Below are 26,948 nucleotides of genomic sequence, written 5' to 3' on the forward strand. Positions count from 1 at the left end.
GTACATTTTGTAAAAAGACAATTGTAGTTGTTATTAAACACTTGTGTATCTCTGTTCTGAATGTGTCAGTGAATGTTTTATTTGTATCCTAAAAGAGGCTTCCTAAAAGCACTAAGTTGGAGCTGTCTTTCATTGCTCATCTGACTCATCCATTAGGATTTGTTTTAATACATTCATTAGCAACCTGTGTGCATGTAGTGCTCTTTCTGTAGAAATTTAACAGGGCTTAACAAACATTTTCTGAAACAGCAAAAAAGAGGAAATGAAGCCCAGAAATTTACCACATCACCTGAGACATGTTTAGTATGCCTGAAAGAGCAGAGGGAAGTATTGGCAATGGTTTCCTGGCACATTTGTTTTATGGGAAGTTAAATTTGCAAATTAAAAATCTTAATCAGATGCACATTATGTCCTTGGATAATAAGATGTGGGGAAAAGCATGAGTTCTTATATCTTTTAAGATGTACAAGAGCAGTGTATTCCCTGTCCACTCTGTTTGGAGATGGTGTCTCTTTGAACATCCTCCTCTCCAGCCACAGAGTAACAGAAAACAGCGGATCGCTTGTTTACAAGTTCAGTCTCCACGTGCTCAGAGCCTATAAATGATAAAGAGCATCTTGCCAAGTGTCCTTCACTGGATTCCAGGGCTGTATATGTTCATCTTGATCCAGTAGAAGCTGTGGCTGTACCTCAGTGAGAGATGCATACCTGACCCTGAGGCTCTGGTGCCTGCTGTGCATTACTGGGCTATTGTCCCCCAAAGCCAGACAGTGTTTGCTTCTATGAGTGTCTCCTCTGCTCCCCTCCCTGGGGAGTCCTTGTGAGGTATTCACTTGGTCCTGTGGCTCAGTTGTCTCCTTTGTCACGTCATGCGTGCTGTGGCCTTGTCCTCCTATTTTGTGGTGATATGTAAAGTATACAGCAGCCAGAAATTGCTACTTTCTGTACTCAGAGATCAAACACTGAAACTACTGTGATTTCCTTTCATCCACCTGTGAGCTTCCTCTTCTTTGTGCAACTCAGATTCTTAAGGGTCATTTGATGAATGTAATGGCTGGGACAGATGTGCCTGACTGGTCAAGGCTAGGTGTCTGCAGCTTTCAAAGCCAAAACAAACTTGGCTGCTGTTTTTGCAACAATAGCAGCAGCTGCGCTGCTTAGGGCTTCCTCTTCTGCTCGCAGCTTCCCATAAGGAAAATGGAAGTGTGATGATGACAAGATTGAGAAACTGCCTTCAGGGGGAATTTTCTTTTAATGTTTTTGGTGGTTTGTTGTTTTGTTTTTTTTTTCTTTAAAAGTACCACTAGTGAGTTCAAGAAACAAGTGCTGACTGCTGGGAAAGAAGTATGCTGTTAACATGAGATGACCAGCAGCAGCTGCAGAAGAGCAGAATGACTTAGTCTATTTTCCTCAAGTCTGTAATCATGCTCTGCAAGAGCTCTTTTCTCTGTTTGGGAAAAGCACAGTTCCCAGTTGGTGCTTCTCACCTGCTGGCTAGTTGAGCCTTTTGGCAATTGCTTGAGTATACAAGTTCCTAGTAGACATAGGAGTGCTGTCCCATGTGTTTGAGAGGCCTGCCAGTCTCCAGGCAGTCACTGAAAGCTGTCAGCTGCGACAGTGCCACAGGGGAATCTCATCTATTCTCATTTTTCACCCCTCATTCACCGCCCTTCACTTCCCTGGCACCTTGCCAAGCATCAAGTGTCTGCACATAGAGAAGATCATTCTTTTATGCGCTAAGGCCCAGGCTGATCCATCAGTCAGGTTGTGATGATGCCAGTTGATCTGGGAATTGTCATGATGTTTTCAGGAATTCACACCTGTTTTTTCCTGATAAAAATTACATTATGCCAGCACAGCTAACTATGTGGACTTTAGTGATGTAAACAAGTCCTCCTCTTATTTGAGGAGACCTTGCTCAAGGCCCCATTGACATGGCTAGCAAAGCCTTTGCTGGAGATGATAGATGTGAGCTTTTGAACTGCTGTCTGTGCAACTGCCAGATGTCCATGCGGTGTTCTCTGAGGCAGGGAGAGCTACAGCAGGTGTCAACTGACGATTTGAGTCAGTCAAGCACTAAATGCCTCAGACAGTGAGAACGGGTTGTGCTGTGAGCAGCATCTGGAAGGGTGAGTGATGAACAGATCGCTTGCTGAGACTTCACCGTGTGGTTCGCAAGTTATCTTTGATCTCAATAACAACTTCCAGGAAGATGAGATTGCCTTTTTTTTTTGTGCATCTAGTTTGATAGGTTAACTAGAATGATTGTTGCCGTGAGGTACATGTTTTATGTTATATATTCCTATCTGAGTTTTAAGTAGCTGTTTGTTGCTAGATATGTATTGGATATCCAGGTCAAGGTGGAAACTTTGCAGCTTGTTGTGCAGAGTTTGTGGGTGTTTGTTAATAATAAATAAATACTCTCTACCCTGGGCATCAAGCAGCCAGCCAGTCTGAGCCAGGCTTGGCTGGTCAGCCAACCTGGGCTCCTTCTCTGTAGATGGTATTGCCATGCATGGTTGGTGAAACCATTTTTAGACAGCCATGAAATTTTTCTACGAGAGCTCTGTGGCTCACAAGTAAGGAATAAGCTCTTTCTGTATTGTATCACTGGCAATATGGGACTATATTGACTTTTTAAAGGGGAAACAATATACCTGAGAATGGTTCAGAGCCATGGATTCAGAAGTGCCTTGCTCCTACAAGGAGCTCATCTTTCCAGCTGACTAAAAGGAAGTATGGCAGATGAATCTTCTGCCCACAAGGAGGGCTTCCTCTCCAGACCCAGCACTGGTGAGCTCTGTGCTGCTTTTGCAGCAACAGCCTCAAAGTACAAAGTTCTCCAGCAATGTCTACGTACCCTAGGTGTGTTTGAACCTCCGTGAGCATGTATATTCTGTACATCATTTTGGGATTCCATTCTGCCATTGAGAGCCACTCTTCTTCCATACCTTAAGACAGCTCAAACCTCTTAATTTTTAAGGTCTGCCAAACCCACTTGTGCTAACCTACAGTTCTCCTCCCAGTCCTTTTCTTTCTGTTGCCTCAGAAGCACCTTCTGTGCTTGAGGCGTTCTTTCTCTGTCCGCAGTGTGGACTGTCTTCTCCTGTCTGAATCTTGTGTTTACCAGATCAAGAGAACTGTTAACGTGGCTCTCCAGGAAGATCTAGATGTTGGAAGTGCTTGTCTTGCAGAAGAGAGAAGTAACAATCACAACTTGCTGTGCAATTTTTTAATCTGGAGAGATTTGGTAATATTAATCCCTTCATTTTCTGTTGCTATCAGCAGATTCTCCACCTTTTATCAGAGGACTCTGGAGATTCAAGTCACTTGCAGTGTTTTTTACTTCCTATAATGTTTTGAGTTATGATATAGGGATTCTCCCTACCATGCAAGGTAGATGGTCTTTTACAGTGGAGTGAGCTACAGCAGGAGCCATGTGCATGCGTGCCTTTTGCAGCAGTCAGGTTGTCTTTTCTAAATGGGCTTGTTTGTGTAGGACACAGATTCCCAACAAGCACCACAATGTAAGGAGGGCAGAGAGCACAGGCTGAGCCAGGGATTGTATTTTTGCATCTGCAGAAAAAAAAACAACAGTTATATAGAGGATGTGTCTTTGCTCTTACCTGACACAGCAGGTTCGTCTATGATTTGGGGATTATGACTTGATGGGTGAGACCACTGGAGCGGGTGGCAGGCTGGCTGTTTCATGGGGGCTGTTTCCTGCATAGAGAATTAATTCCTTATTCATAGGGGAACAAGCTATGTGCTCCCAAAGTATAGGGTTCTTCTGGCTTTATCCAGAGTAGTCCTTGCAGTCATAGCAGATGGGCACCTCTTTGAAAATCAGAGGGAAAGCAGCTGTGATTCCCAGAGTTAGAACCCTTCTGGGGCATTGTCAATATTTAAAATTCTGTTCCTATCCTTTGCAGACATGCTAACAGTCAGTTGTGCTATTAATACTGTTTTGCAATGAGTTTTATGTGTTTTGGGAATTGTTTGTAACTTGCATATGGCCCTTGTGCAATGTTACTTAGTTGCTGGAGTATTTTGAGCGTTGTGTGTGCATCTTTTTTATAGATTGAAAAAACTTACTGATAATACTTTTACAGTTGAAATATTTTAAATTTAGGTTGATTTTGAAACAAATCTGTTAAAATTGAATTGGCAAGAAGAAGAAATAAAATTATGAGGTTGTTGTTGATAACAAACTTTTTTTTTTATTAATTCACTACCTGATGAGAATATAGCCTATTATTTGCCATATAACTATGAAATCCTCAGATTTCAGTTAATAATGTTCAGGATTATGTGGTGCCTTTTGGCGTGGTGCAGTGGTGGTGCAGGCAGCTGTGGAGATTGAGGCAGGGAACTAGTTCAGCTGGCAGGGGCCGGATTGAAGTCCTGTGATCAGTGGTAGGCAGGACTTAATTGCAGCTAGTCATTACAAAGAACTGCCTTTTTAATGATCATGGCTAACACCCTGCAACAAGGGCTCTTTAATAATGTCCTTCGTATGCTGGTTCTGGGATTACCCCACGTTTTTCTACCACTGAGGCCTGTGCCTGAGCAGATAGATAACTTTGTATTAATAGATAAAGAAATCTGCTTCCTTGTGCTTAGGATTGTCCTCTTATCGGAGTTGTAGAGGGTCTGAATAAGATTATTTTGTCTTTTCTCACTCTCCCGCCATTTTTATCTTCAATAAATAGCCTTTGGATGGTGGTGCACAAGAGAAGTCACTTATCAGAGGCCAGGCAGCCTCCTCATTTTAGCAAAGCAGCCAGACAAGAAGGAAATCTGCCCAGACGCAGGGGCTGAAAGATTATTGTGCAACCAAAGACTGACTGCTTCACAGAACCATGCACTTGAAGGCAGCTGATTTCATCTGTCAATAATGAAGTTTCAAATGGACTGTGCCCTTTATCTTCTTTTTCTAGTAGGGGTTTGTCTGTTACAGCTCACATTTCCAACACTGCCCTGGAAGAAGGAAATCTCGATTACAGCAGCAGTCAACATTGCTGCTTAAATTAGCGGAATCAGTCTTGCATGATCTGCAGTTGTAACCTTGGCCTGCACTTTGCTCATCTTTCTGTTTTGGGAAGCTGTTAAAAAAATTATTTTACTCTGCCAGAAGTATGTACTTAATAATATGTGGGTGTTGCTTCACTGTATTGAGGTGTAACATTTGGAAATGCTGCAGTCAGTGACATTTCTCTGGGGCATGGTTATCCTGATTGGCTCGTGTAGGGATGGAAAATTCCATTTATCATCTTGGCTGGTGTCATAAGCTGGAAACTTTGACTTTTTTTCATTCTAATACAAAAAGAATTTAGCTCTTGTTATATTGGGGTTTTTTTTAAATGGCTGTGATGAAACTAGATGAGAGTCAGTGCTGTCCCTTGCCCCAAATCTGTAGACACAGTTTCTGTACTAGAACTTGGGTAAGTTTTAAGAGAGTGGAAATCAAACAGGTTTTATCGATTTCATGGGTAATTCTCAGGGTCCTTCCTTTTTCAGATTCAGGAGGAGCGACATTTAAAGCAGTACAAAGGTTCATCAGTCCTTCCGCAAGTACAATGCATGGGAAAAAAAAGCACTTTCAGGTATTGCCAGCTGCCAGCTACCAGCTAAAGACTGGTAAAGCAGAGCTGCTGCCTACGGTCTGTGTGCAGGTGTAGCACTCTGCTGAATCCTGTCCCCTGACATTTTTCCCATGAATGGTGCTAATTTTTAGTTAGCTAATTGCAATACATGTCCTGATGAGACTGGGGAAGATAGCTAGGAAACATTAAAAGAGGGAACTGTGGTGCATTGGCATGTACAGAGGGAAATTCGAGTCGGGGAGAATGAGAGATATAAAGGAGAAGAAATACAGAGTGTAATGTAGGAAAGAATAGGAAAGGGGAATAAGCAGAAAAAAAGGAAAGGAAACACTGGAGACAAAAAGTTATAGTATGACTTATCATGGGATAGTATAGTAGAGGGGAGTACAGTCAAGAAAAAAAGGAAAATATTCTGAAAAATACAAGGATGTGGTTGTACATTGCCTGGCAAAGTAATTAAATTAAGAGATAACACAGTACTGGGTGGATTATACATGATGCTATGTGTGTCACGGTATTATGATAAAACTTTGAAATAAGAGTTATAGTGTTTTTCGAGAACTGGGCACCTTGAGGCAATTTTGCTTCTTATTAACATTATCTTTCCTCCCTGCAATTTAGTTGGCATTTTACATCTAATTTCTATATAGAAGAAGAAAATTATTATCCATAGTTTAAAATTACGTGGTAAGACAGCAGTTTCAGTCTTTCAGTTCAGTGCATGATCTTGGGATTTGCAAAAACCATATTCAGTGTCTTTCTGCAATGAAGATTTTTAATACCATTCTTTGTCCTACTGCAGCAGCTGGAAATCCAGACAAGGGATAGGCCACATACAACGGGTTAACCCCAGCCAGCAGCCAAACACCAGCCTCTCACTCACTCTCCTCCCCTGTGGGATGGGGAGAAAATAGAAGGAAGGCAAAAAGACCCCCGGATCAAGATAATGACAGTTTTATAAGGAAAGCAGAAGCTGCACACACAAGCAAAGCAATAAATTAATTCACTACTCCCCATCAACAAAAGTGTCCAAGGCCAGGCTAGATGGGGCTCTGAGCAACCTGGCCTACTGGAAGGCGTCCCTGCCTGTGGTCAGTGAGTTGTAAATAGATGGTCTTTAAGGTCCTTTCCAACCCAAACCTTTCTGTGAGTCTATGATTCTATGTGCAATGATTGCTTCAGAAGAGAAACACCATAACCTAAAACGTTTCCCCTTAAACCTCCTTTTCCTGAGATTTTATCACTGAACACAACACCACGGTCTGAAAAATCCCATTGTTCAGTTGAGCCAGCTGTGACTTGCCTACTTGTGAGCCTGCTTTAGGGTAAGGGGAGAGAGGAGAAAGCAAGTGTTGCTGCTGTGCAAGCAGTGTTCAGCAGCAGCTGAAACACTGATGTGTTATCAACACGTTTTAACCACAGAAAGCCCAGCACCACACGAGCTGCTGTGAAGGCAGCTTATATCACACCCACACCCAGCACACCACTGCTGTACACAGGCGCAGTGGGAAAGGATAACCTCTGCTTCACAGTCATTAATAGAATTGTGAAAGAACAGCTGGGTACAGGTGAGTGATAATGTGCAGTACAGAGCACTCAGGGATGGTCAAGAGGATGAGTGGTAAAGTAGTCCAAGCATTAAAGAATACACTTCCAGTTAGAAAACAATTTATTTGCAATGTTTTCTGCATGGCGGGGTTTTTTGCAAAACTTGATCACAGTCTATTGTAAGTAAATAAATGACAGACAGGAAAAAAAATACTAATTTCCATTTTACAGTGAGCTAGGACTCTCATTTTTGCTTATCTTTTGTGCTGTGGTAGCCACAGATTGACCACAAAGCAAATCTCAGAAGACCAACCTTTTGCTACTGTTTGCTTGTTCTGTGGCTTTCTCCGCAGATGATTTTCCCATATGCTTGTCTGTTACATCTGTGATCTGTCGATTGTTGGTTTGGGCTTTTGGAGGGCAGGACAGGGGGAAGAAGGGTCGGGTGATTATTGTTTGGTTTTTCTTTTTGGGGGGCGTCTATTCTCATTCATACTGTAAAGGAAAACAGTCATCTTGCCCTAGATGTTTATTAGTCGTGCTCAAAATTTTTGCCTTATTTTACATGTCTTAAATGTTTTGAGGGCAAAAACCTTTAGCAAATGCATGTAAAGTCTTTATTAGTCCTCATTTGGAAAATGGGGGAGCTGAAGCAGTGAAATACATGATTTACTGAAGTTCAGAGTTACAAAACAGGTCAGGATTCAAGAGCCAGTGACTTTTAATTCCTCCCTTGTTGTGTCAGTGTTTGCCTGTGGAAATGGACCTCTCATGCTCAGAATATTAGGCTTTCCTTTAGAGTAAGTTCCTGTCAGTACTGGAGATCATGCTGGATTTATGTTTGTGCAGGTAGCTGCATCTGAGGAAAATTTAGTTCTCTCCAAACATTACAAAAGAATTAAGTATTGGTAGTAAAGTCAGAGCTTTATTTATGACATCCATTAGAGCAGGACAGTAGAAAAAGATCATACAAAGCACTTGCACAGATTGATTCCTGGGTTATAAAACTGTTCTGTGGTCAGATAAACTACAGTCTTCTACCACAGGAGCAGAAAATGCTTACCTACAGAGCTGGACTGTAGGTAACATGGAGAGCAAAACAAATCCTTTCCTTTGTTACCTGCAGGGCACTAGCGAGAGAAATTGTACCTGTAATCTCTTGACTGGTGGGCATGCACCTCTGCCCCTTCCTTACACCAGGTGATTCTCCATTAGGCTTCTTTGAACTTGCAGGTTTGGCCCACCCAAGCTTTTCCATCTTTGCTGTGCATTCCAGCAGGATGCAATGTTAGTGAAGGGGAGCACAGCACATTAGTCTGGAGATGAAGGCAGCTCTTGGGCAGTTTCACTGTGACCTCTGTGGCTGATGACAGGACTGGAAACTGCAGGAAGATCTAGCCACCAGAGAGGCTGAGGGTTGTGTTTCTGGCTTGCTCCAGAATCCCACCATCATGCCCATCCCACTCCTGGGAAACTGGAATTTTTGGAGCTGAGCTTTCTCTGTAACCTAATTGCATCTGCAGGACTATAGCCAGCAAAGAGTGAGCACAGGGAGTTAGATAGAACTCAAACCATCTGAAATCAGAAGTAGAACAGTATCTGGGCCTAATACTATGGACCTTTTCTCCAGTATGCATTTGCCTTAGGAGTCATTTGAAGTTGGATCTTCTTGCCATATATAATCTCTTCTTAATCCAAAGGCGTGATTCATGTCCTTTCCTTAAGAAGGTGTTGAATTTTCCTGAAGTGGAAGATTTACTTCCTTGAAGTCTTGATATACATTTTCCTTGTTTTTTACTGAGTGTAATAGTGATCAATGGACTTCAGACGCTCATTCTTTGTCAGGGACAAGAAGAAATAAGGAGAAAACTAGCTGATTTTTAAAAAAGAAACAGCATTTCCAGGGAACACTTCAAGTAGCATTTTATAGCTACAGGGAAAGAGAATTTATCACTCTGGTCCAGTCCTTCCCTATCCTCTCTAGCCTGAGAAGTACAGAAGGAAAGTGTGCCATTCTGAACAGACTGATGTAATGTCTATGAAAAGGAAGGAGGATTCAGGGAATTACAGGTTGGTCATCTTCACCTCAGCCCCTGGGAGATGATGAAGAAAATCCTCCTGGAAAGGATTTCCAAACACATGAAGGACAAGAAGGTGATCAGGAGCAGTCAGCATGGATTTACAAAGGGGAAATCATGCTTGACCAGCCTTACTGCCTTTTGTAGTGAGGTGACTAGCCTGGTAGACAAGGGAAGAGTGATGGGTGTCGTTTACCTCAATCTTAATAAGGGTATGGTCTCCCATAACATCCTCACATACAAGCTGACAGGATATGGATTAGATAAGGGGGCAGTGAGATGGATTAAAAAGTGTCTGAATGGCAGAGCGTTGCAGAAGGTCATGGTACAAAGTCCTTTGAGTCCAGTCACTAATGGTGCACCCCAGGGGTCAATACTGCAGCTGGTACTGTTTCACATCTTCATTAATGACCTGGATGATGGGGCAGAGTGCACTCCTGGAAAGTTTGTAGGTGATAAACTGTGAGGAGTGGCCAATGAGCCAGAGGGTTGTGCTGTCATGGAGAGGGACCCTGACAGTCTGGAAAGATAGGAATCTCATCAAGTTCAGCACAGAGAAATGCCAAGTCCTGTATCTGGGGATATCTGAGGGTAAGCCCCTCTGCACCAGTACAGAGTGCAGGCCATCTGACTGGAAAGCAGTTCTGCAGGGAAGACCTTGGAATCTTGGTAGACTAGAAGCTGACCATGAGCCAACAATGTGCTTTGGTGGTGAAGGTGGCCAGCAGCATCTTGGGCAGCTTTAGGAAGAAGACCATATCCGGAAAGAACGAATTGTGTTTTATTCTTTGGTAGAGCTGAGTTAACTTCAAATCAGAATGGAATTTAGGCTTGGGAACATATGTCAGTGCCATTCAAGAGCCAACATTTTCTACAGGAACATTGCAGAGGATGTGGTTACCTCATCTCCAGCTCAAAATAGAGAAGAGAATGCAGATTTACTCTGTAAGAGTCTTGCAGATTTTATGTCTTTTTTATCTGGTAAGGCATTGAGTGCCTGCTGGCAATTGCCTGACTGCCTTTAGCTGTGAGATAGTTCCTGATATATACTGGTGTCTCTAAACACGCTTCATGACTTACTTCAAAAATCTGGTCCAAAGTAAAGTCAAGAAGTGGATTAGTTTAAGCCAGTCAACTTCTATGAAATGGAGTAAATACAGAACTTTATTTAAATCCAAAAATCCCTCCTTGGAGTTGATTGATGTCTGTGTTCTTTGTTTTGCTTCTCAGAAACCAGAAAGCACTGAAATAGTGGTGTCCGGCAATGTGTCCCTCACCCCTTTGTAATGCAGGTCTGCAGTCTGGATATATATTGTGGAGCACATTGAAATCTTCTAATGAGGCTGACCATCATTTGACCTGTACTTCTGGTCACACTGGTTTGCTGGCTGTTTGTTACATGTGTGTTGCTCTCACGATCTGTGAAATGCTGTATTGAAAGGGAAATAGCAGTGCCCTGGCTTTTTTTGTGCCCCCAGTTTTTATTTTTGAGGTGTATTAACCTGCTCCCCTGAGCACAGATGCATAAAGAGCAGTTGTAACATTTGATCACTTTAGTGCTTTGCCATTCATTTCTCTCTCTCTGTGTCACAAACTGACTTTTAAGATCTATGTTGAACTGTATCCCAGACAGTTACATATTAATCATTTTATCACTCTAACCTCTGGAAACAGAGGAGGAAAAAATACAGTCATCACCCAGTATATATCATGATAAACCAATATCTGGTGAAGGAGGTTCAGTGTTTGTCACTTTTAAAGGACAAATGATATTATGTGGCTCTACATTTGTTAGCATTCTTTTTCAACATGTGAGTTTTAAACTCTGACTGTACCTGCCAGCCATGCAGGCTGGCAATAATAGTGTGGCAGACAACTTTTATAAAGTTGTTTATAGGGTCCCCTTTGCACCTGTCCTGTGAAACAGAATTATGTGCCTCTGATCAGATGACTCTCTTTAGAAATTGCAGATAAATTTCGTGTTGCAAAATTTATGCTAAGAAACTAAACATTGAAAGAAATACCTCTTGCCATGCAGTGGTTTCTTCCTACCTGTGTGCTGAGGCACATCTAAAATCAAAGAAGGGAGAATCTTTGCTAATTGGTTTTGGAGTTGTTTTAATTGTGAAGTAGTCTTGAAATCCACAGTTCTCCTCTGTCTTTAGGAGCTGAGCAGATTCTTCACTGACAGGTTGGTACCTTGTATTTTCCTATTTCTGAGGAATATAACACCTCAGATGAATTTTCTGTTCTTGGATGGCTCACATTCTTCTTTATGCTTCTTCTCAGCTTTTTATACCTTTTAACTGAAAAGAAAAATACTTTTATGCTTCCATGAAATAGAAAGAACTGGGTCTAGTTTAAAGTAAGTGGGTTTTTTTCCAGTAGTTTAATTATTTGGATGGTGGGTGTACTTCAAGAATCCCACCCTCCTTATCCTTTGCACACCATAAAAAAATTTGCTAAAGTTAATTGTTCATGCATGAAATGAGCCACTAGGCAAATTTAATATTTCTGTGAATTAACGCTTCTTTCTTGATTTGTACAGTGTAATTGAAACTGGGAACTGAAGACACCTGAATAAGGGAGACCCTTTCTAGCCTTTGGTGATTAAGGAAGTATTGTCCTCATCCCACCTTTATCCAAGAGCAAGACTCAGTGCTTGCTGTGACTTCTTGTTGAGTCTTCCTATAGAATGAAATTTCATTAAATTCAGTTTTAAATTATGAAAATAATAGCTGTGTCTTGCATCACTTCAAGTGTTCTCCTACATTATAGGGCAAATGATCTCCTTCTGATTGTTCAAGTTATTCAATGGCTAAGTCAGACAACTCTTCTTAACTAACATTAAGATTCAAGGGACTGAGATGGATGGTCTGTGGCAGCCTGAGCCAGCATGGTACTCCCTACTGCCATCCTGCCTGCTCAGTCCTTCCTATCTTTTCTGTGGAAGTCCTAACTTCTTCCTCACACTCCCTTGCTCACCTGACCCTGCCTTGTGTGATGGCTGAGTCAGAGTAAAGCCTTTATTCAGTAGTTCACTTTTCTGGTAGCTTTGTACACTAAGATGGCTCAGCACAGATGAATGGAGGAGCCAGTACATTAACAGGGAGCGAAATCAGGGTGGGAAGGAGAAGATGACAGATGCCCTGGCCCCTCATTAAACCACTGCTTAATGTAGACCTGCTATATGTAGACACAGATTGGACAAAACTGTATCCAAATTACTTCAGAATTGAAGAACTGGGCCAAAGTTCTTTAAATGCTGAATTGTGGAGAGCATTGCTTTGTTGTCTTCTAAGAAATGTAGCATATCAGAAAGCCCTGCCATGCACAAGGTGCAAGACTTTGTGCATTTAGGATTCTCCAGAGGCGAGGCAGTGAGACCCAGAGGTGAGGTGTGGTACAGACAGGAGCACTGAATGTGCAGGATGCTGCTCTGATGTTACACTCCCAAACCAGAGGGCAGGAACACATCTGGGGAGACAGGGACTGAGCATTATCATGCATATTCAAAGACACTTGTGACCCCCATTCTTGAGAAGCACAAAGTATGCATCTCCAAGTCCTGTGTCACTTCCAAAGGTGAGAGGAGATGTAGGCTCATTGTAGTGCAGAATCCCATGACCGTCTTGGAGCATCACTTACAATGTTAATATCAACTACTTGGACAAACACAGTAAAAATAATGGAGCTGGACCAGGTCTGACAATAGCTTAAAGAATCTGGAGCATTGACTTTTCTCTTTGAAGCCAGCTTTTCGAGGTGGTTCACTGTCAAGACATTGATGTGGCTGTTTAGATGGAGTTTGATCAAGGTGACAAATTTTTGTGAAGTTCTTTTGTGTGTATATAGCTTTTGGTTGCCCTCATGTATGCATATATTTAGCCTGTCCACTTAGAACTGAGCAGGTGAAACTTGGTTAACACTACAGCAGGGATAATCTAAGCTATATTGTTTGGGCGTTGGTTTGTTGGGGTTTTTTTGTCTCTTTTAATCTTAAGGAGATTATTCTGATAATGAATGCAGTTGGTTAGGAGTTTGGAAGATGAGTGTGCAGGAAAGGATGGTGTAGTCTTAAGGTTCTGCCTTCCTCAGATAGTTTTTGAATGACTAGGAGAAACACTTAAAATGTGAATCATTACTTCTTCTGATTGACTTTAGATGAGCTAAAAATTACAGTGACTGAAAGCATGCATTGACAAAGTCTGAAATAAGAAAATATTTTAGTATATTTATTTTTAGTAGATTTATTTTGATCACCCAGGTTAGCCAGGCCAGTGGAAGCAGAAAGATTAGTAAACTAAACAAGTAGTTTCGTATTTAAAAAAAATGAAATAGCTTTTGTCCTTTGCAAGCGTAAGCGTACAGCTGACAGAAGTTGTACAATAATGCTTTATACTTTTATGTGGCAGTGTTAACATATTAAAGCTTTGGGGGTGGGGTGAATTAATCAATTCCCCCAAACGTTTATAAGTATTTGCTATGATGCTGCTGTACAATCCTCTAATACTCCTGCTCTGTAGGTGGTAGAAAAGGAAGAGTAAAACAGTTTAGCTCAGTTGCAGCCAGGTCATCCGCTTTTGCATGTGAGAAGTGTCACTAAATGAAAGTAAAGGTGCATCTGCTCATGGACACCTCAATTTTTACAGCTTTCAATTATTTCCTTCTGCTTCAGTTGCTGATGCATCTCCAGGCATTCAGTTCTTTTTCTCTATTTGAGACCTCTTCTGTTGTACATAGAGACTTATTCAGATTGGGTTCTTCAGGCTGAAACTGCTGCATTCCTTCTGGCAGTTGGCCCTTTCCCCACTCTTGATGGTTGCTTCACCTCATTTGTCAGCAAATTATAAAACATCATTATCATGCTCATTACTTTGTCCTCCATTTTGTTGGTACCATCCAATTTACATTAGATATTTGTCTTATGTTTCTAAGTGCCATTTTGTTCTGCTTAAAATCATCTCCACAACCCTCTGAGCACCATTGTAAAAATCTTTAATGCACATTTTGTCTTCCAGATCTCACTGCTGATTGGATTCATCAGTGTAAATAATTCTCCGTGGACAGATTACAGTGCATACAGCTTCTTTCAGATTGTCACCATGTGCGATTTGGTTATGATTTTGTTCTTCTACGTTACCCACATCTTCAGGATCTACAGGAAGCTCACTTGTGTGAGCTGGCCGCTTGCGGTAAGCCTGTTACATCGCCTGGGTTCCTTGCCTCTCTTGGGGGTTCACATCTCAATTTCTTAGTCCATTTTCTTGTGCTATCTCACAATGATAGGCTGTCTTTCACTTGATTCTTTGTTGCCTTGTATGCAGATTCTTCTGTTACTAGTATTCAGTTCAGCAGATGCTGTAATTGTAAGGTTTTTTAGCTGATTTGGATCTGATCCTGCCCTCCTTCAGACAGATATAAATCCAGATTTGCTTCAGGGAAGTCAATAGTGTTATTCTGAGACAATTGCAAAGAAGCTACTGATTATCAAGCCTTTAGCAGATGGGTCCTAGCTCAGGTCATTTAAAGCAGCTAAGGGATTGCTAATGTACCAAATCGTAGCATTAGAATCCATGTACTACATCCTGTCCCAAAATAAAGTCTGTGAGTGCTATTTAAGTCAAATGTGTCTCTTTTTGGTACAGTTTTAGGTAACTTAAACAATAGCAAGAAATAGGAGCCTTGGCCTGATTGCCATAGCCTGGCCTTTTCTGGGATATCCTGCAGGATGTTCTGCTTCATTCCCACATTTCCCGTACACATCCATCTCTCATAACCTAGTGGAGAACTAACAAGCAACATAGAAAATGTGGGACCTGAACTTTTTCAGTAGCTCTGGGTCAGGTCAACTAATAAAGAGTTCTGCATCCTAGTACGGAATGATGGATTTTAATAACCTCTTAGAACATGCCTCCCTTACACATAGCAACATGTTAGTTCCACAGAGGAAAGAAAAAAGGAATGGGGAGAGCAAACTGGAGAGATATAGAGGGATTTTGAAATCCAAGATTGGTTGGATGGCATTTAATGGAAATTATGTAAGTATTGTACAGATCTAAGATAACAGTCTGTCCATCCATCCACTTCTAACCAGAGAGAAAAATACAACTTTCTTTCTTTTTCTTTTTAGCTGAAGACCATGGTTAGGCTTTTTTCTTTTTAAATGTATGCCACCACTATCTGTCTCTAAAGGTGCTTATTTATTTAGAAATAATACAGATGTAGGTATTAAAATAAAGGACTGAAGTAAGCTAATAAATGACAGTTTTGTAAAGCAGCATTTAATGTGTGCATTGCTGTAACAGGACTATGCCATTTTGGCCTCTGCATAGGCTGCTTTTGATTTTTTTGTTTTGTGCTTAATCATTCCTCTATTTTCCAGAGCCACTAGTGAGTTTAAGGCGCTGAAGTTTGTGGCTGCTCAGCTTCAGGTAGCTTTATGGGATATGATGCTTGAACACTGCTGCTCTTTTACAAAACAGACAACTTCCTTATCAGTCACACATTTAAGTATCTTTAGAACAGAATAGGAAGGCATATAAGAGACTTTGGGAAACTACAGGTAGCACTCAGATGAGTTTCCTGGCAGGATTTCTACATTGCAATCAGGGGTGTGATTTGTAGTCAGTAAAGTTGCAGTGGTTCAAGAGGTGGTTCAGCGCTGACACCTTTTAAAGCTTGGAAGTATTTCTCCAGAGGGGCACTCTCTCAGCCCTGCCAGGTGTTGGTTCTCCACCTAATTTAGCCTTTGATGATTCCATTGAACCTCTGCCCATCCCTCAAATTCCTCTAAAGTAGTGGCCTGTGTACACTGCTTTATTTGCTGCCTCTAAGGAGGCAATGGCGTGTCTAATTTGCCTGCTGCGTCATGGACTAGTCAGAGAAAGGCTCCTTATGGAAATAATTTATTCTAGAAAATGCAAGGCTTGGGATCTTGATTAACTGAAACAAGGTTATGAATGAGGAAAGCAAGTTGCGGTCTCTCTACTTTATGTCAAAAATCCTTCTCAGCTCTTTATAAAACATCTGAGCAGAGGGAAACTGGTATGATAGACTGTTTATCCTCTGGGCTTTCCTTGAACAATTTTGGGATTATATTCTGTCTTGTGGTTTGAAATAGAATCTCTCCTCTCCCTTATACATGGCATTCCCTTGGTTCATGCGGATACAGTAAGCAGATATGCCCCTGCCCACCCCAGCCATGCACAAGAAACAACCCATGTTCAGTGTGCAAACACACATATTGGTTGCCATAAGCTTTGTGAAGATTCAAAATCAATCCACAGATAACCCCTGCTTGTAATAAGGTAAAATTGACTCCCAGACTGATACTCATCACACTAGAGAAGATCTTAAATGTGGTGCCTTGGTGCTCTCCCAGAAAAGCCCATGCCATCATGTTTTACTGCAGTTGTGCTTTTCGTGGCTTCCCTCCTGTTTTGAGTCTTGGTTGACCTAAGTCATTAGTAAAGCCAGCAGTAGATCCATTGCTTACTTTTTAAGATTATCAGAAGCAGGAACATTTGGTTTTCCACTTATGGCATCTCATATAGGCTAGAGAAATATGTCTTTAAGGCTTCTTCCTTCCTCCAGAACCATCCCTTTAGTGCAATGCAATACTTGATGCAATAAAGAGACATGTTTCATCCTCAGTAATGAACCATGTTGAATTGAAAGGATTGCATCCATACCCAGTAAGTAAACCTTATTCCAGTGACATTAGTAGATCTGAAGATTGTCCCTCTCCCCCTTTTTGAACAGAAACTGAGGTTTGGCACAAAATCCACTCACAAGGTGGGTTATGAGGGGTTTTTTAATATCGTTTTGCCTTTTTTTTCTTTTTCCTTTTTTTACTAGTGTTTTGTCCTCTGGGTTTGAGTCACTTCTGCCAACTTAATTTCTTTCTGAGGCATATCAAAATGCTTTCCTGCTAAGTTTCCCTTCTGATGCAGGCTGTGCTTGTCTTTACAGGAGTTCCTTCATTACTTAATTGGTACAATTCTGCTTCTCATTGGATCAATTGTAGCAGCAGCCAAGAGTTACAATGTGACTGGACTTGTGGCTGGAGCGGTAAGACTGTGTTTATTAGTCTTGGCATTTTTAGAATTGCAATGTATATATAGTAGGGCATTGGAAATCTGTTACTTGTACTTACAGACTTGCCTTGCTTGTGTCTTGATTGGGTGAACTACCTTTTTACTCATTTCAGTGAATGTTCTGAAACACAGTGCCAATAAAAATATTTTGTTGTGAGACTCCAGACTCACCACTAAAATTGGGTATTTGTCCTGTCAGAGTGTTGAAACCAAAGGCTTCTGCTTTAACTCACAAGAACTAATGTGTTTAGGGGAAGAATTAAGACAATTAAGTTTTAACAAAAGGCTGTTGTAGCACCTGGAACTTACCTACAGAATTTCATCTCAGTCTTTGGGTTTTGATTGCCTCCTGCTCCTGAACAAGGACCTCTTCAAGATAATTTCTCCTGAGCTAAAACCCACTGAGGCTCTGCACTGACTTACTGGAAGATGCTTTCTGCCTCTGTTGGCCGGAGGGCTTTGTAGAGAGAGGCATGACTTGTGAGTGTGGGTGACAGTATTTTCACAGCAGCAGGACCAGAAATACAACTCCTCCAGAATAATGAATTGCTTTCAGAAACTTAGTCTGGATGATGCAAACAGACTAGAATACTTAACCTGACTTGTTTATTTGGCAGGCAGCAGGGAAAGACTTGTTTGAATGGGGCAGTAAAAGAACAGTACTCAGAGGTGCTAGAAACAGCCTTTTCTTTGTTGCAGAATCCTAGTGAGAAGTTTAGAAGGTGAGACTCCATGCTGCTATCCAACTTTTTCTCCCTCCTTGTATATGACTCTTTGTCTGTCTGTCAGTTGTTGTTTTCACAAGACATAACTTGCTATTATACTACAGGAAATTTTATTTTTTTAGTATTTTGGCAGAATGGAGTAAAAAAAAATCACTTTTTTGGATCTGTTAATCTCATAAAATATGTAGCTGAATATACAAAAGTGTTCATACATGCACGGAATATGTGTCATCTAATGCTCTGTAAATATTTGTGGTTTATTTGTTTTCCCATCCAGACTTTCGGGTTCCTAGCTACAATACTTTGTGTTTTAAGCATGTGGTCGTCCTACAAGGTTTCATGCATCACGCAGTCAACAAGTAAGTATCATGCTTAGTAACTGCCAGAATGCTTCCCAAAATGAATATTTATATTTTCTGCCACAGGGCTGTGTCTACCTGAAAGGATTTATTAATGTCTTGGTTGTTGTTACTCAAAATTACTCACAAAGCAGTAACTCCATATTTTTTGTCAACACAGACGTATCACAGCTACTGACAGCTGTAAACAAATAACTACAAGAGCAAAATAACTTGCTTCTTGCAAATGCTGAATCTATCAACACTTCCTTTTCTCCCTCCCCTACCGCCTACCAAAAGAAGGTTTCCGGTGTGTTCCTTAATAAATTAGATTAATTTGTTTGTTCCTTTTCAAAGATGCATCTGTGTGACTCCATCATCTGTGCAAGATTTCTGCCTTACAAAATAGGATACCAAAGAGGAGCGTCCACTACCGAGGAGGGGGCATGGGTGTTATGTTACTAGCCTGGACAGCTGGTAGCTTTGGAAGATCTACTTGAATGCCTGTGCAAAACAATGTTGTGAACCAAAGTATTTTTGCTCCCCTCCCTTCTCCCCACCCAAAGAAGTTTATAATGGAGAACCTGCTTGTTTTGGAGAAAGACAACTTCTGTCTCACAAGCTGGGCATGGTCATGTCCAGCTATTTGCAATAAGTGCATTTAAAACTCATTTGGACAGTTGTTTGGTTCTCCTTTCAGAGGGACAGAAAAATTGCTTCAGATTTTCTCCATCTGTTTACTCAAGGGAAGTCCTGCAAATTCCTACCTGATCCTTAACTTCCAAGGATGATTTGTTAAAGGAACTGTTATAAACTAATTTGTGCCTGGATACACGGACCCAAGTCTTTGTTACCTCTTTCTATCAGAACTACGGACTATTTCTAATATCAGCTCAGCCAGCATAAAAAATTATGAACTGCAACTTGAATACATCACTGCAAACACTCCCTCTTAGCCCCAACAGTACATGATAAAATCGAGGATTTCCTCCATGAATTTTTACAGGATATTAGCAATCAAAGATTATTCTTCAAAACTTCCCCTTGCCAATTACAGAAAAATACATACCCAAGAATATATGTTTAATGTTTTGTGGGATCTTTTTTTTTCTTTTCACAGTAAGACCTGTTCTGTAGAAAATTTCTGTGCATTTCCCTTAAATTATTCTCTTTGGAACCTAACAGTGTTTATGGAAAGCCCACTGTGCTGCTTTCTCTTACATGTGGTGTGTCCCTTCCTCTGCCTCAGCTGGAATCCATGCTCCTGGAGACTCTGCCCAGAGCCTGGACAGACAGAACAGTTCAGTTTTGTCCAACCTGGTATGATCATGAAGTTCTATGTAACTTCAGTGCTGAGACAATTCTTTCTCGGTACCTTTCTCTTTCCTTTTTGTAGCCCATCTCGGGAGACCTGGAAATTCTTTGCAGGAAAAAAGGAAGCGCAGGCCCCTCTTCCTCCTTGGTGCTTCTCCTTTCATGTCTAGCTGTGAAGTACAGCTTGTACTTATAAATTGGTTTCTTCTGTCAAGACAACTGCATGGTGGTGAAGCAGAAGTAGGATTTATACAGTTTACCAGGGACAATCTGGGGGAAAAAGCATTTTCTGGCCTGCTATGTATTTTTGAAATTCTGCATCAATACTGCTAAGTAATTTAATGGTCCTCTTGGAAAATTCTTTTTGTGCCTTGTAGCAGGTCAACACGCACTGCTATTTGTTGCCACCTTATTTTTTTTCTCCCATCCTAATACATGTATCTTTACTTAGAATTTTTTTTTTAGCTCTTAGACAAGAGAAATTGGCCAACTGCTTAAGTGTCAACAATTTTGAGTAAGTAAATGAAAATAACTGAGCAGATACCCCTTCTAAAGGTGCACAGCTTCTGTGATTCTTCTTGCTATTCCTTTTCATAAATGCCCTATTTACAGCAACACAGAGCAGCAAACAATTTGAAACTGCTTTAACATTAATATAGAGGATTATTCAAATAAAACTAAACAGGCAGTTGTAATGTTACTGATTGCATATTGACTATTTTTTATTTCTTTACAATGTCCAACTCTGGCCTGCTTTTCTGCCCCATACCTTCAGATGATATGTTTTGTGTTTGGTCAGAAACAGGCTGGGTTTTTTTATTTTTAACAACCTGAATTGAGCATGCCTCAAAGGCTCTCTCGCTTAAGAGAACAAACATTCTTCTAGAAATCCCTGTTAGCAGTGTCAGTTATAGTGTAGCTTCCTTGCCCTGCCAGCACAGGACCAATCAAATGGCCATATGGGACAAGACTTCATTCTAGGACATTGGAGTGAACATATCTGCAGAAGAAGGTACACACACACATATATATGTATGTGTAATTTTTTGCAACAGAGGTGCTTGGATCACCAGTCCTCCTGCCAAGACTGACTTAACTACAGTTTTTGGAAACCAGCACTCTGACTGTAATTTGGACTGATATGGTAGATATTTAAGGATACTCCCATCTTCTGTTCCCCCAGAGGAATGATATGTGCACTATTTTTCCTTCACCTCCTGAGATATCACCTCAGATAGAAAGTAGAAACATTCCTAAAAGCTTTAACCTCACTTGGCAACCCTGTGGGAAACCAATGTTCTGCTGCAGATGGTGTGAATGCAGGTAAGGCCTCAGTGCTGCAGCGGTAGTAGGGAGAAGCACCTGCTACAGATTGGGACTGGCGCCTGAGCTTGCTCTGAAGAAAAGGGTGTTTCCACTTTCTTCTGGAATGATGCCTTTTCTCCTGGCACTACAGTAGCATTTTTTTTCAGCCTCTCACATCACTCTGTCACTTGTCACCATATGGAATAAAAAAAAAAAAAAGAACTCATGGAATTTCATGCAGTCTAACAACCAAAGAATTTCTGAACTATGCTCTGTGATCATCCAAAGACTATGTTTTGTTGCAAGTGCACTTGTTTATACTGGATCAAGAGAAATAAGCTACAGGTACCATTTTGGGTTTTGTGCCTATCAACAGGGCTAAGGTATGCCTGCAGCGTTTGCTGTTATGACAGTGCTGGGTCTATAGACCCACTATATGCTCTTAATGCGGGATGCTTTCAGGCTGGAAAACTGACATCTCTGCTGCCAGTTTCCTTGCTTTCCCCAAATCCTCCTTGTAAAGCATGTCTACCAAGACAAGCACAGATTTTCTGGTATCGCCAGCTCTACCGGGCATCTTTGAATGACAGCTCCGTCTGGCAGGGAATTCGGCACCACTCTACTGTAGCTCTGCCAGCAAAAGTGTTTCAGGTTTCCCTCCGTGTCAACCTGGTTCTGAAAGCTCCATCTGTCTGCAACTTTGTCAAATATGGGATTCCAGCTGTTTTAGAAATAAACTCTAACTCTGCTAGCTCTTTGGGTGATGTAGAAAATCAGATTGTTGTCCTGTTCATTTTTTTCCGTCCTCTACTGCAGCAGTGACTTTCTTTCTGGGGAGTGTCAGAATACATCCTGTAACTGGAGGACAATAGGCAGGAGCCACAGAAAACCTCATCCCCTGCTGTTTTGTTTGGATGTGCTGGTTTCCAACTCTCCCACACAAAAGTTATCCATCCCCTTCAGCTCCAAGATGAGTGGAGTATATCCTTTGAGCTAACACTGATAGATTTTGGGGTTCAGTTTTTACTGAAAAATTAAAATGTAAATATTGGGAGAAAAAAATTGGTACAAACAAAAAATCGTACAAACTGTTTCATACTCTGAAAACAAAAACCCTCATGTTTGAGTACTGGGGGCTTGAGATAAGTTAGAAAGTGAATAGTGGTTTTGTCAGGGAGAAACTGGGAAAATGAGAAGAGGAAATGAAACTTTTTTAAAAAGAGGAAGGGTGGCTTTGAAAAGCTTGAGGACCATGGTGCTGGATGAAGACACTGCAGGTTATGTGACAGCCTGCACACTTTTTCTGTTGTTGAGAAATGGTTATGTTTTGCACTGTTTGGAAACAAATCACTGTGAGGGGGTTGGAGGGGGTAGTAGGACATGAGGATAGTAACTTTTAATCAGTTGTGTGTATGTGTGTGTGGCAGGGGGTGTTAAGTGATGCTCAGGGAAGACAACTAGGAACTTAGGAAAAAAAGGAGCAGACAAGAAGGAAGATCAGGTGCTAACATCTGTAGAGAGCCCATGAGGGGAGGAACTAATGTGAGTCCATTATGCACTAATAGAAATTGTGTCAGATATCAACAGTTTCTGGCTGTTTCAGTAATTAAAGGACAAACCTGCCTGGAGTGATAGAAAAGTCTCTTTACTGCTTGTCTGCACTTCATAGCCTGTGTCTGGCATTTTCATGTTCTGCTAAAGCTGCAGGAGGATGCACGAGATCTGACATAGAGGCTGTGGAACATGGCATCAAGTTGCCACGTGCTCTGCCTTGTTTAACTTAAAATTGTTCAGGGCCCCACTGTTCTTAGGGACAGCATGGAGCAAAATGCTGCTGCTGAGGCTGTGTGCTGGCCCGTGGCCTTGGCCATCCCTCCAGCCTGGGGCCAAGTACAGACCTGCTTTTAGACTGAGTGCAATCTGAAAGCCAAGGAGAGCTGCAGTTACATATTGCTGGGCCCTACTGATGCGCTTGACTCTGGGGTGGCATCCTGAATATGCTGCTGGTTGTGTGAGATGGGGGGAGGTGCGTACCAGAGAAAGGGTCTGTGGGAGGCCCACATCCTGTTCTTTCTGCCTGCAGGGATTCACACCCATGGGGCAAGAAAGAGCTCTCACCACAAACGTCTGTGGTATTCTTAGCAACCCCTCTGTTGGGGCTGTTTCAGGTTTCAGACTGGAGTGCAAGTGCAAGTGCCATGCCCTTGGCTTACCTTTTGCTCCTCTGCAGATGCACAGGGCTGCACACTTGTGAGGTCATCCTGTTGGGAACAGGCAGCCCTTGCTTTCAGTCCCTGGTCCCAGGGCTTGTTTAACCCTGCTACATGGAAGCAGGTCAGAAAGTCACTCTGGTGCATGTCATCTTCCTCTCCTGGAGAAGGATGATTACTTTTTTCCAGCACAACAGCAGCTGGAAAACAGGAAGAGCAGTAAGTGCTGTTAGCTGCTCCTGTCTGTCCCTTCTAGAGGTCACTGATTACCCACAGCTGGCTACTCCAGAGTTTATTTCTGTTCAGCCTGTTCCTGAGCCCAGAGTCCCTCAGCCCCAGCTAGTCCCCTGGATCAGCACTCTGGTTTCCCATGGCCAGTATGGCAAGTACACACTGGAGTTTATTACTAGGGACTGACAAGTATACTCTGGGTTCCCACCATCCAGGGGCTTGCATAAAAGTTTAAAAAAATTTCTAAATAACTGATGATTTATCCTCTTATTATCTCATATCTGCACTGTTTTACTGTGTAAATGACTTGCTAATTTATTAAGTATCAAACGAGCTCTCATTGCCTGCTTGAACCAGTCCCTCTGCCTTGGGGCAGTTGGCAAAAAAAAAAAAAAATGTCTGCTTTTTTACCCTCTACCTCTGTCTGAGCTGCTCTGACAGTAAAAGTGAAATTGTCTGGCCGTGCCCAGAAGCAGCACTTGACACAGGTAGGAAGATGGAAAGTTAGGAAAAATAAAGAAGAAAAAAAATTTAAAAAAGGTTGCAGCATCACAGGAGTTTCCTGCCTCGAAGATGAAGTGGCTGCCAACACGAGCTTTCAGTTTTACATGGAGGCAGAATTTAGATACCAAAATCTTTGCAATTTTTCTGGCTTAGTGCTGTGAAAGCTCGGCTTTAAGAAGCCAGTGTTGAGTAGCCAAAGGCACGATATTGTGGCTGCTTGATATGTGTTGTGAGGAACAGCAGTGTGATAGGGAGGCATTATAAAATGGAGGCAGAGGAGAACTCTGCCTTTTGGGGTGGTGAGGAATGAGGGAAGAGCTAGAAAAGAAAGTGCAGATGAAGAAGCCAAAAATCAAGGGAGCACTGCAGAGTAGCAGCACTACAGGACCTTTCCTGAGGGAGCAGCTCAGAATAGTGCTGTTCCTTGGGTTAATGTTTTTGTATCAATTCCTGAACATAACATCACCTCCAGCAGCACCTGGGCTTTGCATGTTGCTGAACGACACCTTTACAGAAAGGTACACAAGATAAATATTTTCAAAAGCAGTTTTGTCACTGTGTAAATGCCAACTGACTCTCAGGTGTGTTTGAGCAGAGTATGTCCTTCAGAGCACTAGCCAGCCATGAAGGCCAGAGCTTTTGAAGCAAAAGAAAGGATTAGGATATAGATAAATTTACTTCAATTAAAACGCAGTTTTGTTAATCCTGGCTTGGACTGAGTTGAATTCAGTGTGCCCAAGATAATGTAATATCATTTATTGCTCTTTAGATATTTACAGACCTAGAACAACAGCAATACACAAAGCAACCATTTGAAAGGAATAAAGTGCAACCTCTAAAGCATTAGCAGAAGAGCAGCAGTCCTGCCCTCTTAACTGTGACAAGAAATTCTGCCAGCAGTGTCAAGTGACACAGGAATGCACAGGTGCCAACACTTGGTGCTACAAAGCCCCAGGTTACTCTGACTGGCCCTGAAGTGATTTCAGGCCTGCCAGGTGCGCAGAGGCACTGCCATGTACATCACCTTCAGAGCCATTCTCATGGGTGACTCCAGAGAGGTGTGCCCACAGGCTGGGACCATGAAAAGGCAGACAGGCAAATGTGCAGCAAGCCAAGCACCTGGGGAAAACGGGGAACAGCACAAAAAGGAACAGGCTGAGTGCTCTGTGCTTTGCGTGTGTGGGTATGTGCAGAAAAAAGTAATCTGTGGTGCTGAAGGAAACACCTGCATGTTTTTGTGGCTGATGAAGGGGCTACCAAAAGGCCAAGAAGAGTACATCAACTTTTGAAGTGGAGTTGGCATCTGTGTCAATGATGTGGTAGGCCAACCAGGGTGGTGGGGCATTCCTCCCCGCAGGGGTGGATATCCTCAAGCCACTAATGTAGAGTCATTGCTAAATTAAGTATGTCTGAACCACTCATTCTTTTCTTACATGTTTGCACTTGTGCAGAAAGAGCAACAGAAGACAGGCAGCCCTCTTGGCATAGGAGGAATTGCAGCAAGACTCTAGACACTTGGGGAAGAAAACTCCACAGGTGTAGACTTGGAGGCACCTAACCCTTCAGCAATACAAGGTTAGACTAGGAAGTTGAAGACAGCACTCATTCTGCCCTATTTTTACAGGACAAACGGAGTAAATACCATTCTCCCAGGAAAAAGCACAGTGTGTCTTGGGCCTATTTGCACAGGACTAGCCTTAATACCGAGCCACTCTCCCCTGCAAATTCAATGAAGAAAGAGAAGGGCAAGAGTCAATCACAGCAGCAGTGACTCAGAGTGCAGGAGTTACCCTTCCCCTCTGATTCATTCTCTCGATGTGCCTCTTCCTCCATCATCTACCAGGGGTCCTTGGCCACTCAGCTGGAACATCTAAGGGTATATATGAGGAGAGACCCCTTTCACTTTTCCCCGTGAAGCTGCGGCAATACCCACCTTTTAATTCCAGCACTTGTATCTCACTGTTGCTGGGTGGATGGGAAGGGACAAGGCTAGGAGTTTGTTGTCACCTCACAGCCTGTAGCTACCCAAAAGCATCCATTTGCAGCTTCCTTCTATTACATTTGCAGGCCAGCTGTGATGGTAGGGTATGATTCCCCCTCCTCCCCCAGTACAGCCCTGCCAGCACACACAATACACTAATACAACTTTCTTTTATTAAGATTATTGGGGGTTATATGAGGTGGACTAGTGCTGGTGGCTTTGTCCCACCATGAGTATGAATCACAGTTCTGCTGGTATAATAGCTCCTTTTAAATCAGAAGTGCTTTGTCCATCTAGCAGTCTACTGTTATTTCTACATCTGTAAATCACTTTTAACATAAAACTTAATGATCTGCATCCCCCTTTTTCATGAACCCCTGCCAAACAAGAGCACAATGCTGCAGCTGTAGCTATTAAGCTATGGTGGCAGCAAAGCACTCCATTAATACCTCATGCTCAGCAGTTTGTGATGCATGAGAGCTGAATAATTATGCCCTTGTTACCCTCCAATGAGAGGCACAATTGCCAGAAACAAGTGTTTACAATTAGAAAAAAAACTGTATCAAGTCAAGGACAACATTGGTTCATTCATAAAATGAGTCTTTCTGAGCAAAAGGACTGTGAGGCACAAAACAGGCTTATGTTAACGAGACACTTGTTTCTAGAGCTGTATTGTAACCCCTCAGATAGACCTCCATAGCCACTTTATCCCAGCTGTTTTGAGAAACTAGCAGGCAGAGCTTTAGCCAAAGCTCTTGTTGCTATGAATTGCACTGATAGAGAGGTTTAGTTCAGATTTCAGGTAGAGGAATGGGAAGCATCAAAGAGGATGTGAGCATCAAAACCCAGTGATCTGAAGCACTTGAAACAGAGCAGACAGGCAAAAGAGACTGAAAACAGGTGTTAACAATGACAATAGGAGTGGTGAGTCTGTTCTTGCTGAGGATGCCTTGCTGCTTATACCAGAATACCAGCTCCACACCTTTGGTTAGTGGAGTGCAGAGACCAC

The 26,948-nt window shown here is 42.0% G+C and overlaps 1 protein-coding gene and 1 long non-coding RNA gene across 3 annotated transcripts in view; one reads left to right on the forward strand and one right to left on the reverse strand.

Moving 5' to 3' along the window:
• The window catches only part of CMTM7 (CKLF like MARVEL transmembrane domain containing 7), a 29,212-nt gene extending 7,423 nt beyond the window's left edge, over positions 1 to 21,789 (forward strand). The window contains exons 2-5 of one of the 2 annotated variants that reach the window (XM_027675459.1): positions 14,254 to 14,427; positions 17,207 to 17,305; positions 18,334 to 18,415; positions 18,752 to 21,789. In XM_027675459.1, the coding sequence (XP_027531260.1) occupies positions 14,254 to 14,427; positions 17,207 to 17,305; positions 18,334 to 18,415; positions 18,752 to 18,765 (369 nt within the window). In that variant the 3' untranslated portion in view covers positions 18,766 to 21,789. Of the gene's footprint in view, positions 1 to 14,253; positions 14,428 to 17,206; positions 17,306 to 17,948; positions 18,191 to 18,333; positions 18,416 to 18,751 lie in introns of those variants that run through there. The other variant, XM_027675460.1, reaches the window with a different exon arrangement.
• Positions 11,492 to 23,417, reverse strand: LOC113963916. Its single transcript, XR_003533007.1, has 3 exons — positions 23,227 to 23,417; positions 11,869 to 11,920; positions 11,492 to 11,538 (listed from the first exon to the last, which is right to left on the reverse strand). It is a non-coding gene; the product is annotated as an uncharacterized LOC113963916 (long non-coding RNA).
• Between the last annotated feature and the right edge of the window lie 3,531 nt (positions 23,418 to 26,948).

This window comes from Neopelma chrysocephalum, unplaced genomic scaffold, assembly GCF_003984885.1.
Source record: "Neopelma chrysocephalum unplaced genomic scaffold, ASM398488v2 Primary Assembly neopelma1_26, whole genome shotgun sequence".
Taxonomy (NCBI): Eukaryota; Metazoa; Chordata; class Aves; order Passeriformes; family Pipridae; genus Neopelma; species Neopelma chrysocephalum.